Raw genomic sequence first — 18,858 nt, forward strand, 5'->3', positions numbered from 1 at the left:
CAAATACCAGTCCCCTATTTGAAATAGTTGGCACGTATGACACAGTCTTCATTGACCAATAGACCCATTTATCATGTTACTAAGAGCAAGTCCACCCCTAAGGACTTTGCGCTAGCACCCAGCGCATTTATCCACTCAAGTGAACAGTGATAGACTGGAGTGAACAGTAATAGGCCAAAGCATCTCCACCCCTAAAAAAATGCGCTGGCACCCAGCGCATTTATTTGGTGTGTTTTTTTTTTTTTAGTTTATTTTGGATAAGATTTTTAACCAATTTCGGATAAAATTTCTAATAAACTTAAAAAAAAAATACACACTAAAATAAAATTACATACTCATCAAATAAACTTAAAAAAAAACACACTAAAATAAAATTACATAAACTCATCAAATAAACTATAAAAAAAACACACTAAAATGAAATTACATAAACTCATCAAATACTCTTTATTCGTCAACCACAAGCTTTTTGGTATTTTTTTTTCACACGAAAAGTATATGAAAGCTTTGGTAGAAAGTGTAGAAAATATTGAAATGTGGTATAAGGTGGAAGATGAGGGTTAGGTATTTATAGAAAAAAAAATTTAATTTTCTGTATTTTTTAATAATTTTTCTGTATTTTTTAATAAATTTTAATTTAGTTAATTAACGTGGACGGTTGATCTATGATCGAACGGTCCATTTTAAAAGTCAAATTTAAATTTTTTTTACCGTTGGAAATCCAACGGCTATGAGCATGTCGCGTCACTCCGGAGCACAAGTGGGCTGACAGCCCTCTGCAAGCTTGTCGGCTACTCGCCCTGAGCGCGAGTGTCGTGCACGCGCCAGCCAAATAGGCCGGCTCTTGGGTCTGTCAAAATTGGGCTGGTCTGTTGCCTGGCATGGGCTGGGTGCCAGGCAACTTTGTGGGCTGGAGCAAATTGACTGAGGGCCAGTCTGTTTTTTGTGCTGGGTCCTGGGCAAAGCAAGCCCCGGTGGACTTGCTCTAAAGGGGTCATCTATTGATGTTTTTTGCTTAAGTTATATTTAGAGAAAGTATATGAAAGAAATGAGAAAATAGAAAGAGTGGAGAAAGATGGTGGAAGAGATGTAAAAAAAAAATGTGCAAGTAAATATGACAACAAAAACTAGGACACAGAAGCTAAAATAATTTTAAGTTGTTTTCCACTTTTAAGATTTTGTTTTCATTAATTCTTCTTTATTTCTTCCTATTATCGCAACATCCTTCTTCATAACTCATTTTCGTCATATATATTTTCTCAAACTCTCAATCACAAAAAGATAAAAACCGAAAAAGTCAAACAGGCTTGAGTAATTGGTATGTCAGTCATGTACAAATTAGGGTAGGTGCATGATGCTAATCTTGCAAACATCATCACCCTAGAAAGTTAAAACATTCCACAACATGATGGAATGAAATGGCAGTAAGTTTTAACATCGCATATGGTAATTATCCGCTATCGAGTGGATTGTTGTGCAATGTATGCATGGCAGTGAATGTCAAATCAAGGAATGAACTTGATGTTAATCAACTTTGAGTGGTTATTTGATTACAAGTTATTCAATTTTTATTTTTTTTATAATTTTTTTTATCAAGAGCTCTTGTTCTATGTGATAGCAAGACCTTCACTTAGAACAAAATCTTTTGAATAAATAAACGCTTTCAATTTTTCTTGTATTGAATTAAATTGGACGATTTACTGTATATTGATGCAAGTAATGAATGCTTTGTTTTGTAAGTTGGCATCTATTCTTTGCTTCAACATATAGTGGTTTTTTTTTTTTTTTAAACAACCAACATATAGTGGTAAAGTATACTATTCAATTGTAAGTGGGAGATCTTAGGTTCAATTCTCGTCAAAGGCAAGTTTGAACCACATTATTGTTAACCCATTGTGAGGCTAATCCCATCCCTTTCCCCTTAGTGTAGGTAATATTATTTGTTCAAAAAAGAAAAAGTATACTATTCAATTCAATTAAATACAAGTCACCAAATGATGCTTTGGGATATTCAGAGACTGCAATTCAAGTTCTATTTTGCGGTTTTGTTTTCCTATGGATTTAGAAACAGCAATGCAATTTCTATTTTGATTTGTAATTGACTCTTATAATTAGCATAAATATTGTTTAATGTATTGTTAGTATTGTAATATTTTGTTGATTTAATTTTTTTTACGGAATATACATAAAAAAGGGGGTTTTCAACATTAGTCCTTGCACGATATTGTCCGTTTTGGGCCCTGACCACACCCTCACGGTTTTGTTTCTGGTAACTCACACAAGAACTTCCTAGGGAGGTCACCCATCCTAGGATTGCTCTTGCCTGAACTCGCTTAACTTCGGAGTTCCAATGGAACCGAAGCCAGTTAGTTCCCAAAATGCCCCATGCTATAGGAGGGGAGCATGTACATATAAGGCACATCACCCCCTCTCTGTTGGTCGATGTGGGATGTTACACAAATTGTATAGGAATATATTATATAAAAAAAAAAATTAGTTTACCTAAATGTAGACATCAAAATATATTATGATGAATGAAATGAAAATAAAAATTAAATGTATTAATACATTAAATATAGGAGAAAAAAAGAAAGAAATAAAACATCAAAATATAATTAACAAATGAGATGATTAAATATCTCAGGGACTAAAATTAGATTCTAATCTTACACAAGATTATAGTCTAAAACTCATCTTTTTTAAGGATTAAAATGAAGTTTTCTGAAGAAAAAAAAATCTCAAAAAAGTATTTTGGAAATGAAATTCTAAATTTCTACCAACAAAATATCATTCGATCAAATGATCGTGGGCAAAAATCTTGAAAAAGTTAGGCATATTTATTCAGCGATCTTAGACCAATTAACATCTAGCTAGTTTCTGCTATTCATATTTTTAATCCAAAGGGTGGTTGCATACATTGGTCTCATCATCACACCTAGTGTCTATAAAAGAAAAGGAACAACACTTTTTTAAACAACCAGAGCTTTTTCTTAACAGTAGTCATTTTCCAAAATGTCTGTATCAGATTTCTATTTTCTTGATGATATTTTTTTTTCCTTCTGTAATTTGAAGGGTATCAAATGTTTCCAATAACTAGTATTTTGCAGCTGGCATCAATCAGATGCAGAAGTACCAAATATTCAACAAATGGCAATTTTACAAAGAAAAAGGCAATTATCAATAAAATGAGAAAAATACTTAAATGGAATGGATTTAATGCAATAAACAAATATATTTGAAATTAATTAGAGAAGAGAGAGAGAGAGAGAGAGAGAGAGATCATTTTCTTGGGATGATAATTGAGATGCTTTCTTCTTTCACCTTTATGTGTGAAACATTATGCATTATGCAATACCTATATTTAGGTAATTGTAACCATGCAAAATGGTCCCAAAATTTAAACACACTAGTCACCTCTCCTTTTCCTCTGGCTCTCTCATGGTCATGGTTGATACTTTTGCCTTGTTGCAGTTGCAGAGTGCGAGAGAGAGATGTGAATTTAGGGTCCCCTCTGTCTGCAAACTGCATGCGGTTTAGTATTGGAGTGATTTTTTTTTTTTTAACAAACAATAAAATTAGTGGTTTAATAGTTAGTTGTTAGGGGATGGGGATTTATAGAAATCGAGTTCGTGCCAACTTGCAGAGGCATGATTGCTGGTAAAACGCCATCTCCGCACGATAATATTCAATGTGCAAACATCGGGACCACCCTCATCTCTTACATCCTCTTACATCTTTTGATTTTGTTTTTATTATTAACTTTTTTAGCTTTGCAGTCCCTCTAATATTACATCTAAATCTAAGTGAAATGATAATTCCACCTTCTGGCTCTATTAATACCCTCCTCCCATCCTCTTTCTTTTCCACCAAACCCTAGCTCACTAGCTCTCTCTCTCTCTCTCTCTCTCTCTCCCCCTCCCCGATGAAAGGAGTTTGCAGCGTGCATGCATATGTTCTTATCATGCACTGGTAGCAGTTGAAGCTGCCAGCATGATCTTATAACTCCCTACTTCGTTTAGGGAAGATCAGATCATCTGGCAGTTTCACCTGTTACTGGTAGCATGAGATCATCAAAACCCTAATTCCCACATAACACCTTATAATCCCTAGCTATTGGAAATAAAAAGGTATTGTTTCATGACCTCAATTAATTCAGCTTGTCAATATCTGATTCATTAGTATATATGTGTTTCGGGTTTTGTTGCAGTGATTTAGCTGGTGTATCGATAAATTGTTTTCATAATTTATCTGTTCTTCTATTTTTTTTGTGTGCAAAACTTGCACGGAAATGTCAGATATTTGGGGGTTTTAGGGTTTTTTAATGACACAACACAGTACGATGATTTCTTGCTCCTCAACAGACACTTTGGTGATCGAGCCAATATCTAGCCGTAGTCTTTTAGATAAATAGTAGTTATACGGCCGGCCGTACTCAAATCTGCCAATATCTTAAGATTTCATATATTCGTATATGTGTTCATTATCTCATCATGATTAATTCAGTGAAGGGTTTCCATTAAATACTATATGGGGTGAAATTTGGTCATCTGATTATCTGAACCTTTTGTCTGGATTATAATTTTCAATTGGAGGTTCCTATAATTGTTCTGTGTTTGTTGATTCGGAATCAAGCCTTAGCTTGGTTCTTACATAGTTAATGGTTAGTTTTCTAGAGAGAGAGAGAGATGATGCATAGTTAATGGTTAGCTTGGTTCTTACATAGTTAATGTTGCAGGACTAACTATTTCTTGAGGGCTTTTGTATATAGTTGGTCTGAACTTATGAATGTATGATGGTCAGATATGTATATATTTCAACTGCGACTGGGTCCAATTACATACACATCTCCAAGAACAATTTATAGTTCTTATGAAATTCACTGGAAATTAAACAAAACGTGATGAAACTGCTTGAGATATAGGAAACACTGATATGACTTCAATAAAAAACAGGAGTGGTGAATTTCACCAATTTTCAGAATATTTTAATTGAACACAAAAGAAAAAAAAAAGTTTCTTTGTTAAGCTACTTGTTGGTCTTGTTTCAGTGGTTGGATATATCATCCTTTTGAGCATAGTTTCTTGGTTATACTTTCATGCTGTACATTTCTGTTATTGTTTCAAGGTTAGCTTACTTCCTCCAAATTAATCTATTGTAGATGAAAAGAAAGGAGAGGAAAATTGGGGATGCGATTACAGTGGCCCTTCGGGGATGTCCGATGAGACAAAGTTGTTTGTATATATGCTGGCTATATTGCAGCCAAAACTGGAGTACAGGCTGCAGTCATTTTAGTGCTCATCTTCTCAAATTGAGAAATAGCATATGCAGCCACATATGGCATGCATGAATACCACCTTAGGAGCACTTACATGACACTGATACACTACCGTACAGTGTCAATAGTACAACGACATGTAAATTTCTCTTTACATGATGTTGTATTATTGGCACGACGTTGACATTACAATGGCAATGTATCTGTGCTATGTAATTTGCTCTCCACCTTTAGGATTCAAAATGAAAATAAGTATCATATATTTTAATCACTTCATCACAATGCAAACTAGACACAAAGATTAGTTCTGACAAATTTTACTTCTCAGTAGATAACCTGTTAAATTGGCTGTATTTTCCTAAATGTGCAACGGGATAGCAGTGATGATGTAATTTCTCTACTGTGAGCCCATGTGAATAATGTAATGAACCTCTCTCTCTCTCTCTCTCTCTCTCTCTCTCTCTCTCTTAAGAGTTTCTCTGCATGTTGGTTGTTGAACTTTGGGCCCTCTCTTTTGGTAGAATGTATAAATGGAAAAGATTCCTTGGGAGTTTTCAGATTTCCCTGGAGAACCAAATAATCTAAAACGTCACTTGTTTGATTCTCCCAACTCTTTCTACACTTCTCATCTGTCAATTACCGTTCATGAGAAGGACATTATTTAAATATGAGGTCATGTATATATGATGGATGATGACAATGGCTAATTAATATGCTCAGCACAGCTTGCTTCAGAGTTCAGATGGGCATGCAGTAAAATAAATATTACACTGATTAATCTCTACCCGTGAGAAGATTAATACCTTATAACTTTAATTAACCAGGGAAGAAAGAAGCCAAAGAGGTTAATTGCCAGAATAAGAAGTCGAATCTGGAACTGGGAAAAAGATGGAAGCATCATACCTAGGGTTATAACTTATAAGTGTACAGAGGACACCAAAATATCTACAGTAGTGGTTGGATGAATCTTCTCATATAATAAAAAAGACAAAAATGATGACTGAATGTACAAAACTACTACTGATATACCTGACACGATATGAATAATGCAAGCTAAGTTTACAACAAAAAATATTAACTTGAAAATGGGAATCATATTTGCCAATATTAGAAACCAAGTTACATCCCCGATTCATCCTTTCACATGTATATAAAATTTACTTCCAACTTGAAATCAAATTAAAATTATCAGCATAAGATAGTGAATGCTAGGGTGTCACATAACTCAAAATGATATTGATGATGTTCGTGTGTCTCTCAACTTGTTCGTATCAAAGTTTCAGAATTTTATACCAAACGGTTTATTTATGGTAATAAAATAAAAGAGCAGCGCGCAGTGCTGTCAAAGTGACGTTTTGGGCTTCTTTGGGCTTTTTGACATCCAAGATTGTGTCTTTTGGGTTCGAGGCCTTGTGTAATTATGTTCGGGACATCTCAAGCTTTAATTCTAGTCATTTGGGCCTGTTTTGGAGCCCTGAAAGCTCAAAAAACGTGGCTGATTTGTGGCTGGGCAGATTTTCCATATTTGATAGGTTTATGTTTCCTAATTTCTTTTAAGTTAATTAATATGTATCCTAGTTTTTAGAAGACCTTTTCTAGGTAGGGTTTTATTTTGTAGTAGTATAAATAAGGCTATTTAGTCATTAGGGAGAAGAAGAGGAGAACGCAGGCACTATTTTGGAGAATTTCAGACTTTTTACTTACAAGGTGTTTTCTATCCCTGTTTTTAATAATATTTTATTTTATGATTGTTCGTAACTAATTTTGTTTGCTAGGGTGAGGCCACGAGCCTTAGCAAGAATACGTAGTTTCTTTTCAATTTGCTTATGATATTATGCATGCAAGTTTTGAATTGTTAATCACCGGTTAAAACTATCTAATTGTCTTGATGTTGGCCACCATTAGGATATTTAGAAAAGTAATTTGATGCAATTTTGGCGGAGGACTGTCCTGGAATTGACTAAGGCTTCTTGTGGTTAATATGTGTAACTTCTTAGGATTGACGATACGTCTTAAGGGTTATATGGTTTTTCAAAAGATTTTCACAAAACTTAATGAGTCTTGCATGTTCACATTCGATCTGGACGCCACAGACGGGTAGCATGTTAGATATACGTTCTATGTTGGAAGTTCCAAGTAAGATATATATTAGGAAAACCTAACATTCAAATATGCATGTGTAAGTCATAAGTAATTGGAAGAACTACGTATGATTGTTAAGGTGACGGCAGAACCCTATTGCTCAAATAAATTTTCAAACTATTTTCTTTTGTTTTATTTACTCGCCAATTTATTTAATTGTTTTTAATTAAATTCGTTTTTTATATTTTAAGTCATAAAATCTTTTTTTTTTCAAACTTCGCTTTAAATAATTAATTAAGATTGAGTTTAACATAAATTATTCATTTAATCCATGTGAAGAACGACTTTGCTAGAGTCATCTATACTACGATTACCTTGTATTCTTACAAGTATTTTAAAATGTTTTATCCCTATTTTTACAGGTGATAAAAATCCTATCAGATATTCCATATGCAATTAATTAAGATGACAATGTATCAGTATCGCAAATGAATCATGCCGTAACGTGTTAAAACACAAACAGGTGTGTGATAGACGGGTGGAGCTATCCATAGGCCTGAAGATGCTTTGGCTCCTTCTTTATCTCAACATCGTTATAACATTATGGAGTAATAGCGATAGATTGGGAGCAAAATCCTATAATTTAAAGTTTGTGTCCCCCAGATTATTTTTTTCTTAATCAAAGTAAAATTCATTAAAATAGAAAGTTAATACAAAGATAAGGACCATCCAAAAAAGAGTTTAAAACAGTCGAGCAAAATCCAACTTCACACAAATAAATTACAACGAAATAGGCTCAAAAGAGGCAACCCATATTAACACAAAAGCAAAAAAACCATAGCACTAAAAATAGCAAACAACCGCACCACCACCTAGAAGATGAACCAATGAACCAAATGGATCAACGAAAAATGGGGTAGACTAGTGCAAAAAGCACTTTAAAAGCTACTAACCACCGAGGAGTGCTACTAGAGATGATCCATGAAGGAAACATCCAAAGAGTTTAATAGCTGAGGTAGATGGTATGGGATATGTGGTGAGGAACGATATTTGGAGAGGAAAATGGCAAATCTGAGACAAACTCAGGGTAGACTGAAACAAAGCCCAGGTAACATTGAGACAGAAGCTCAAACCAAATACAACTGAGAAAAATAGACAAAGCACGTTAAAGAAAAAGGAGGAAAAGGTTGGGGAAAGAGAGAAGAGGATTGAGAATTGAAAGGATTTGGCTGCCACCGACCCTAGCCAAAGAGGGGTCGGCGGCTGAAAAGAAGTCTTTTTAGTGTTGGTAGAGAGAGAGAGGAGAGCTTTTAGGAAGAGAACATGATAAACTTGAGATATTGTCATCTTGGTTCTTAAACAAATCGTAGTTTTACAATTGGTTCTAAAACTAAAAGTTCGTAAATTGATGTCCTTGTATTTAGCAAAACATACACCTTTAGTTCTTCAGTAAAAAATTTCATCAATTTGATTACATGGTAAGACATAAAACCAACAATTGATTCTTGAATTCTAACCATTGCTTAGATTTGATCTCTTAACTTTCACTATTCAGGATTGGACATGTGAGACCAAATGGTGCGCGTTTCATTAAATTCAGAGACTTTAGCTAACGATTGTAAACTAGAGCGGAAGTTCATACAGGCCGATTTTAAATTTTTCGATGATAAAAACAAGAGTAAATTGTAGCTATGATCCCTTAACTTCAACTCAATTGGAGCAATGGTCTCTCAACTAAAAATTCATTACCATTGGTCCATCAACTCATCAAAACGTGCAGCTATGGTCCCTTAACTAAAAATCCATTACCATTGGTCCCTCAACTTTAATTCAACTGGAGAAATGGTCCCTTAACTTTAACCCAATTGTAGCAATGGTCCTTCCAACATAACTCGTTTAGACAAAAATTTTGACGTAGTTGACGAAAATGACCATAATTACACACTTTGATGAGTTGAGGGACCCTAATTGTATAATTGGTCATTCTAACATAACTTATTTTGACGAAATTGATGAAAATAACTATAGCTACACATTTTGATAAGTTGAGGGACCAATAGTAATAGATTTTTAGTTGAGGGACCATTACTACAATTTACTCAAAACAAAAAGCTGGCAAGAAATGACCTCTCTCTCGTTTCATGTAAATAAATCAATGTACCAAACCTAAAGACAACAAGAGCAGAGCCCCCAATTACTGAGAAATTGCAAGGAAACAAGCTCGACAACAGAGGCAACAAAGCAATAAGCCTACAAGACTAAAAGGAAACAAATAGCCTAGCCTGCAGAGATTCAGAGAAGTATGGACGCAGAGCCAGGAATAATTAGCACTTTAACCCTGCAAATTATGATTGACGAATGACAACCCATCTTTGTTTACTTTTACTTTTGTTTGTTAGATTAGCTAGCACTTTAACGTTCAACAGAAACTAGTATGTAAAACTTCTTTCGTTTTCGTTTGCCTGTTGACCGCATTATTTGTCATTTCCCAACATGCTTAACTGTTTCACGAAAGACACCCAAATAAAACCAATTATAAACCTTTAATAAACAAAATAAAAATATAAATACACTAAACCGACAATAAAGTGTATACACTGGTGCGAACTAGAACTACATTATTACAAGCCTATTGTGAGATTTAGCCAACTCCTCTAATCCCTGAGTATAGATAATATCGTTTGTAAAAAAAATTTAAAAAATAAAAATAATAAGCGTCTCTTAATCCATTTTTTATAAGTTTGTACCTAGTTCCACTAGATATTTAGTGGTTTTCTATATTTAACTTTTAGCTACTACTAGCAATAAGTTATAACCGTACTCATCTCCTCACCTCCTGTAAGTGAAAGCATCAAGTTCGACACGCATAAGTGACGAGTTTGAAATCTAGTTGTTATGGATTATCAATTATGCATCTTCACCCAAATCCCCATCCCTCGCCCATCTTAGAGTAGGGAATATTATTTCAAGAGATTGTGGTTGGAAATCTTTCTTCACCATTCTAAGATATAGTGTGCAATGATGCACCAGAACCTTTTAGTAAAATTCATATTAGGCAAAAATATTACTTTATTTGGAGATGAGAACAGCTTATTGGGTTGAGAAGTAACTGGTGACTTGCAGAAGCAATTGCAGGTAGTAATATCTTGCAATTCTTCCCATTCATGCTGAGAGATTACTTGCCAAGAAAACTGCCACTGGTAGTTTTGAGAAAGCATTTTTGAAGCCTGACTCAAAAATTTCCTAGATGTGAATTAGATTCAATAACTAACATTTCTTTACAAAGCCTACAGCTGATAAACTCCCTCTAAGTGGGTCTACACTGCAGAGAACAAGGACCTTCTAGAGTGCTATCTATGATAAAGGACTGATCTAAACTGAGAAATACCCTTTCTATTCTTTCCTCCCGCCGCTAGTTGAACCGGAAGACCTCGAACCATGGATGAACGGTTTGTATGCGAGGAAGGAAAATTAACCGCGAACAATCATCTTTTGGTTGCAGCGTCTTTTCTGGCTAATCTCGTTTCAGTGACCAAACCATGGACCCTCTTCCACTTCTAACAATAAAACATTACTCTCTTTACATTCTCCTTCAAGGCTGGTAATGGTCGGACTCCAGACTCTCCAGTAGCGCGTGTACCCTTAGCAGTGTGACCAGTAGAACCATTCTCTTGCATATCTGGCTCCAGATAGAATCGAGCACGGAAAGCAGCCAAATGTGCATAATATGCCGGAGGTACTGCAAAAGGATATAGAAAATAATTCAAAAACTTTTTGCAGGCAGTATCCTTGTCTATCATGGCTTTGTTACAGAACTGATTATGAATGAGCAGAAAATTATCTGGTAACGTTACAAGGAAGAACAATGGCTTACCAACAGAGACAGAGCGCGTGCACCTTGCATATGTGTAACAAAGGTTGTTTGTCAATGACTGGATTCCATCAGCAGTAAAGTTATTCTCATCCCAGAGAACATGGTAGTGAGCTGGGCGACTTGTCCCCTGTCATATAAGATAAATATCCATACATTCAATTGTCAAAAGACAATAAGAAAATACAAAGCAAAATAAATGAAAATTGCAATTAAACTTTTGTTTAAAAGACCACTACGCATTTATAGCCATACGTTATTTGAAAATTTAAGATCATCACAAAAGGCGAATTTTTTTGGAACATGATTGTTTCAGATTTTATGGAATATGGTTTCAATGAGATTCCAGGGCAGAACTGCAGAGATAAAAAGTGAATACAGCTACCTGAATACCAGCATGACTGCAGAGATAAAAATCATGTTCGGTTGGATGACAAATCTTAGTATCAACCACGGTGCCTGAAAACAGTAAAACGATAAACATTAGAGCACAAAACACTGTGTATTAGTCAGTAAGTAAGGTGCAACATGACTGAAAGATGCAAGTTTTCAAGATAGGTTAATTTTACCAGGTAATATGTTCCCACTCTTGTCTACGCTGCTCCTGTCCCTATGGTTATTAGCAAATATTCGTGTGTGATGCCGTTTTTGAACTACAATGAAAGTCACTGGTGGTTGATAGTTTGGTTCCAGAGAAGCGCATGCCTGTACGAAAATTACTTGTCAATGTTATTTCCACCTTCATCTCCAATATACTGATACCAGCGAAAATGAAACAAAAAAATATCAATTCTCACCTTCCGGATTGCATCGAGCTCGTATAGTAAGACTTGATAAAATTGACCTTCACTTACGCCATCCCTGCTCAGAATCATTTCCATTAAATTTAAGAACACAGCAAAGAATGAAAAACAATGCACAGACAAATAACGAGTTGACACGAAAGAAATCTAGTTGATGGACAATCAAACTGCTCATTATAACCACAAAGTGCCAAATCAAATTAAGTTGCATACAATGGCACTAGAAATACAAACATTTACCTGTAAAATATAATCCTTAGTGGCTTCTGTCCTGTTGCTTTCCTAAAGGAAACCAGAAGATCCCTGGACAAAACAGAGTAATATTAAAGATGGAAGATTAGAACCTAAGCATTGAGAGCATTATATGCAAGCAGAAGATGAAGATCCAAGGACCAAATTGGGTTTCCATGAGTAGTAGGGGTGGAATGCACTCAAGATTAACAAAAGAACTGCTTGTTAAGAGTTCTCATACCGGATCATGCCGCCACTGACCGTGCCACGAACAGGGTCTTGCCATGTTTTATACAAATCTTGTATGAGTTCTTGTCTGTGAGCTTGAGCACAAACTAATCCAGCATACTTGGTCACTTCGGGCCAGTCCTGGGAAGCTACGACCTACAATAGTACAAACACCATTAGCAACGAAGGTTTCAACACATACTGCAGAAAGAAGTTCCAGGTAATAAGGGATTTTACAGCAGCAATTGAGGGACTGGAATCTTCTCCATTTTCAGGGTGAGTCACATCAGCTCCGAAGATTATGGTTGGAATATCACTGACCAAAGGTATCCTGCAGCTGATAGCATCCAAAAGAACAGTGTTTCTGCCACCCATCTGCACCATGCATGGGTCAAAAAAGCATCAGGATCTCGAAATTATTGGGACCGAACATGATAGTAACCATTACAAAAAGGAGAAAAGGTTTGCAATGACCACAAAAGAGGCTTTACCGTAAATAAAGAAAAAGGATGTCATCATTCTCAACAACTTTGTCTCAAGTCATTTATCGTAAAATCAGTTTATTCACAGTTCTTGTAGTATTATGCAAGATTGTGAAACTATACACACCTTAACATTTATCTTTAGGGAGACATTAGCCAAGTACTGTTTGCTTATCTTGAAAACATACTTTGTGAGACAGCATTGTGATATTAAACCGAGATCTGTTTCACATATTCGCTTGATATCACCTAAAACAGCAGAATCAGGTTAGAACTAAATATACAATTCCAGATCAAATTGAAAGTGTAAAGGTTATTTTTAATTTTATGAAGGTCAAAGATTAACGCAATACTCTTAGTGAAATCATTGGCACTTATTACATACCATACAGGGACCCGTTGTTGTCAGGCAAAATGGCTAACAAGAGCTCTAAATCTTTTCCTTTGGTCTTGTTCATGGATGCATGATAAACATGCTTCAAAGCTTTCTCTACTTGCTCAGGCCTAGCATTGTGGATTGGAATTACAGGTTCTGGATTAAATTCCTACAGAATAGCAATAAACATTTAAAGCCCAAATTTTGAAATAACAGGAGAAAACATTTTACATAAGAAATTGATAGAAATAATACCATGCCAGATACTTGACACATTTGAGCAAGTTCACTGCAAAACCCACGTGCAACACTCTCTTGCACACCCCGTGAAAAATTAATACAAGCCCACCGGCTGACGGTCATTCCATTAATCATCTTCTGCATTACAAGAAGAGCCGGCAGCCAAAGTATCAGTAGTGTAGAATGTAATATAATTTCAGGGGTGATAATGTAGATTGTACTATAATTTCAGGGGTGATTAGGTTATATATGTTGAATTGTAATTATTTATTGAAACTGAAAATTACCATTATGGTTCAATGGGCAATTTGACACTCATTTACATACAGAAATAGAGTTATTACATTTATAAAATCAGAAAGGTAACCTAGAAAAATATAAACAATTTGAAACAACAAGATAGCAATTGAGATCTGTGGTACCTTGTTCATCATATTCCACTGACCAACTTGAGGCAAACAATTCTTTTCTTTTCCAGTTTCATGATACTTCAGCTGCAGGTAAGGCCGTGAGATGGTCAACATATATTTTCTAAACTGCTACGAAAAATGAGAATATGCATTGAATCACACATTTCACAGGAAAAAGCATAAAGAGGAGAAGCATTACCCAAGGCGCAGGAAGAATTCGAGCTTCGACCGAAGCTAGTTTTTCACTGATTTTGATTCCAAACTCCTTCGCGTAAGGATCTTGGTCATAAGCATTGTGTTGAACAGTCTGCTCGCGTTTTAATGTCAAAAAGAAAATTACATTTTATTAGCATTATGGAACTTCGTATATTGGTTCATATATATACATTAACCATCATTTCCCAAGTTGGTCATACATCAAACTATCAGCCAGTTTCACTATTTCTTACTCCTGAAAACCCCCACTGATTACAGAAATTCTGTATTTCCTTGGGAAGAAAGCAAGGAGAGAACAAACAACTTAACCATGTTATAATTTTCGCTCTGGAAAATTTGGAGTATGCAATTAAAATATAAAAGATCACCTGTAGGATGTCATTTTCACGATCCCTAGGTCTTTGACATGTAACCTTTAAGAGAGCAGTAATTTGCTTCTCATTCAACCTTTTTGTATACCGTTGCCCCTCAACAATTTTGCAGGCCTGCAAAGGTTTAATGCAGGTAGATTTCACATAAGACTTATGAAATAGAAATTGTAATTAAAAAATAACCATTGGGAGGGTGACCTTTTTGTACGGACAATTACTCACCTCCATGGGTAAATAGTTTGCCTTCTTCTGGTTACCAACTTGAAGGCAAGGAAGATGCCCGTGTTGAATGGTGAACCCATACATCTCCTGGAAGTATTCAATTACGGACTTCATGGTCAAGTTTTCATCAACAGGAAACCTGAACAAAGCTTGCATTAGCATATAAAACAATAGTGCAAGGCGATCAAGAATACTCTGAGAAAGATAAGGCACCATGCAACTTTCTGGCTTTACTTGAAGGAAGGAGGATCCTCAGAAAACAAAAAAACTTATATGAAAATGGGCAAATATACACATCCTTGTAGTAATACAAGAACCAATAAACCTGACAGAAAACCTAAGCTAGAGCTACTTCGAACTTACACTAGTTCTCTTGTAGGTTGAGATGTCAATCCTGAAACTCGATACTTTCTACGAACACTCCCTCTGTGTGTAACTTCAACTTTCACACCTCTAAGAGCCTTTTTAATCTGGTAGACATTTAAATTTGCGCTCTAGATTAAATTCGATAATATGGGAACAGAAACATATCACACCAAAAATTTAAGAATCAAATACCTTTACACGGTCAGCATCAGACAATGTCCTAGACAATACATCTTTGCCTAGAAGCTGCGCTACAAACTCTATTACAGGGAGAGGCTCAATAAATGCAGCTGAAGCCATATCTGCAAAATGCGACAAAAGAGAAACAATATGTGAGAGATCATTTGAGACAAACCACAATTGAGTTCCTTTCGAAATTCAAGTAACCTTAAATAACTAACCAATATTGAGGGAAAGACCCATTTGGGTAGGTCTTATACTTTGATAAAAGCCGCACCATGATTCCAACCCTTCACCAAGCCGTTGTGGTGTTCTGATATCAGGTGAAAAGAATGATCTCCCGATGGGGCAATACCTTCACCAAATGAAGACCCGGTGAGATGAATAATAAAAACAATCTCAGCAGTCGCATAACATAGCGCAGTTACAGATAGATACCTCTTGTTCGAGAGCTCTCGTAATACAATGTCAAGAATTTGGAGGGCTTCTTGTGGAGCATCAGCACACTTACCGGCCAGAAACTGACCCAGATGATGCATGTTTGCTCGTGCAACAAATTTAATCACCACATTATATACTCTTTCTCTTCTGAAATATTAGGTAATCCGAAATTAGTTCCATTTTGTGATTTTAACGACAAAGTCCAATTACTCGTCAAATATTCAAAGTACAGAAAACAAAAAAAGACCCTTGGAAATTTCTTAGACTTTGTTGCTTCCCGTTCGTGTTTAGATATTATCATAGTCCAACTAAGAATATATAAAAGTTTACACTGAAACGGAAGGAAAATAGGAGGCGATGTCCTTACGTTCGGCCAACGATTCCATCCTGTTCCTCAACAAGCTTAATATTGAACTCCTTCCAAGCAAAGGGCAGCTCACCAGCAGTGTACAGACTCTTCCTACCATCATAAGCAGGCAGTCTCATTCCTAAGTCAGATTCCTTGTACAACCTCACCAGTTCTGCCATGATAGCTCTGTTCACAGCTGTCGATGCAACTTCGGGAGTTATTCTAACCTGCAAGAGTCAGATCGCCGATGGGGAAAAGACAACCAGACATTAAGAACAAGATTTAAGTCTAAGTTCAAATCTCATAAATGCCATTAGAAGAAAAAGGAGGGTGAAAACAGTTTTTTTTTTCTTTCAATTTTCTTCTGCAATGCAACAGAAATTATGAAAAGAAAAAACACCATCAACGTATTGAAGGTCAGATTAAAGGGCCCAATTTTTATTGCACAGCAGAAACATCAATTTAATTTTTACTACAGACCTTCAACAGAAAGTTTTGGTGTGGGTAAAAAAATCAAAGAAAAGAGGTTACATCATAATGGTTCAAGTCCTTCTCTGGTAACTCTGCAAAGAAATGGTTGGCCTTCACAACACACTTGATCCCAACTTGTCCATAACCAGGCCGAGGAGCAAAGCTCAATGACTTGCTTGAAGTCGGAAACCCCATATCCATGGAAACTAAGTTGCCGCCATACCCATTTGGAGGATTCGCTACAGAAGCAGCACCACCCAAGCTTGGTGAGGTAGGCAGATGAGCCACCGCGCAGTGCCGCGAACTAGGCCTCATACAAACATCGCCTTGATCAGACTTCCGACCACCTCTGCCCCTTCTTCTTCCTCTGTTTTTTGTTGGGGGTGAAGTTTGGTTATGGGGTTTGGCTTTTTGGGATTCCTGGGGTGGTGGACCTTTGCCATTTTGGGCAGTTTTCGGTGCCTTCTGAACTGGGTTCACTGGGTTCTGCAAGTGGGGTTTGATCACAAGGTGTTGCTCCGAGCTCTCTTTCTTTCTTATAGGCATGTTTGCAGAAGCACTCGTTCAAAACGATGAAGCTTTCGCCAGATTGCACAGAAACACAATGCCTTACTTCCCTTCTAGTTTTTTCACTCAATTTCCAAAAGATTTAAACACTAATTCCACTGGAAAAAAAATTAAAAAAAAAACATACAGGAAAAATGGCATGTCAGATCAAAAGGACATAAATTTCCAAAACTATGAATAAATGGTAAAAGAAAAAATATATTATTTCAATTTCATCAGAGTTATACGCAAGATAAAACAGTAGGGGTAAATAAACGACAAGCATGAAAAAAACTGAAACTTCAACTATTCAACTCTGTTTCTGCATACTTTGACATCTTAGAATTTACACGTACATACAAAACTGAATACCAAAACCTAGAAATCTGTAAGAGCTACAGCTTCCTCTGACTTGTAATTTGCAGAGTTATTCAGTAAATACAAACAGTAATAAAATAACAAATTAAATAAACAACCCCAAAGAAACTCCAAGCAGAAAAATAAATTAAAATCATAAATGCAGACACAAAAAAGACTATTACCCAAAACCCCAAGTGTTCCTCACAGATGCTTCTATGAGCAGTCCAATGGCCATGAAATCTCTTGAGACAAATAAAAAATAATAATAATAATATTATTATTATGGTGAACAGAAACTTGAAAAAATGGAAATACCCAGGAGGCAAAACCAGTGTCTTGAGCCTGTCTGGTCCTCAAAACTGAAATTTTGTCAAACTTTCACATAACAAGGAATAAGACCAAGCAGATAAAAACACAAATAAATACACACACACACACACACATATTGAAAGGAAATATAAAAAAAATAATATTAAATTTGTGTAGGAAGATTTGAGACCTTGTGAGTTGTGACTGCTCAAAGAAGTAGAATAAAACAGTGAGAACAAAACAAAAATCAAGAACGTATCCAAGGGGAAGGAATAAACATTGAAAAGGGCAGTAAAATCACTATCCAAATTAATGCCACACACAGAAATTAAACAAAATAAATATAAAAAAATGAGTCCATTAAATACTCCCACGAAGTCCAAGAGAAACCCAAAAGAAACAAAGCTGGAGACTACTTACCAACAGCCAACCAGCCATTTAAACTCACTGAGCAGCAGCAGCAGGAGCAGTAGCAAGCAATTAACTCACAGAGTCACTCGAGAAACAAATAAAGCAGTGATCTTTGGATTGAAAACAAAAAATAAATAAAAAACTGGGGGTTTGAAAGTTTTAAGCATAGGATGGAAGGGGGACCAAAAGGGGAGAGATTTAAAAGATGGGTTGTGTGGGGGATTCAGATTCAGAGAGAGAGAGAGAGTTTAGAGAGAGAAAGAAGGAGTTTTTAGAGAGAGAGAGATGGATGATGATGAATCTTTTATACACGCATGCAAGTGTTTTTGGTATTTTCCTTATCACGTGTAAAAGGCTTATTAGGACCTGCCCTCTTTTTGCTTTTCTTCCACTCTCTCTCTCTCCAAATTGTAACAAAGAAAAACCCACATCTCTCCTCATCTCTCCTCCTCTCTCTCTCTCTCTCTCTCTCTCTCTCTCTCTCTCTCAGTTTGGGTTGTGTTCTGAAACAACAGCGAAACACCATGTATTATAAAGAAAATAAAAAACAAAAATCCAGAAGAGAGAGGTAGAGGGAAATTGGATGGAAGGAAATGGGTATGCGTCCAAAAGAGCACT

The 18,858-nt window shown here is 35.9% G+C and overlaps 1 protein-coding gene and 1 long non-coding RNA gene across 2 annotated transcripts; one reads left to right on the forward strand and one right to left on the reverse strand.

The window, feature by feature from the left end:
* The first annotated feature begins 3,881 nt into the window (after positions 1–3,881).
* LOC103416855 (uncharacterized) lies at positions 3,882–5,716 on the forward strand. Its single transcript, XR_526458.3, has 2 exons — positions 3,882–4,127; positions 5,159–5,716. It is a non-coding gene; the product is annotated as an uncharacterized lncRNA (long non-coding RNA).
* Positions 5,717–10,574: 4,858 nt separating this feature from the next.
* On the reverse strand, positions 10,575–18,630 carry LOC103416856 (protein argonaute 10-like). The gene is made up of 22 exons (XM_070815347.1): positions 18,250–18,630; positions 16,675–17,279; positions 16,162–16,370; positions 15,792–15,941; positions 15,575–15,708; positions 15,366–15,475; positions 15,171–15,277; positions 14,808–14,946; positions 14,583–14,699; positions 14,198–14,305; positions 14,011–14,082; positions 13,604–13,726; positions 13,358–13,517; positions 13,100–13,221; positions 12,728–12,865; positions 12,504–12,646; positions 12,272–12,334; positions 12,026–12,089; positions 11,798–11,933; positions 11,614–11,687; positions 11,232–11,358; positions 10,575–11,096 (listed from the first exon to the last, which is right to left on the reverse strand). Exons 2-22 carry the CDS (start codon positions 17,158–17,160, stop codon positions 10,915–10,917), a joined length of 2,964 nt encoding a protein of 987 aa, XP_070671448.1. The 5' UTR covers positions 17,161–17,279; positions 18,250–18,630; the 3' UTR covers positions 10,575–10,914.
* Between the last annotated feature and the right edge of the window lie 228 nt (positions 18,631–18,858).

The sequence above is a fragment of the Malus domestica genome, chromosome 16 (genome assembly GCF_042453785.1).
Source record: "Malus domestica chromosome 16, GDT2T_hap1".
Lineage (NCBI taxonomy): Eukaryota > Viridiplantae > Streptophyta > Magnoliopsida > Rosales > Rosaceae > Malus > Malus domestica.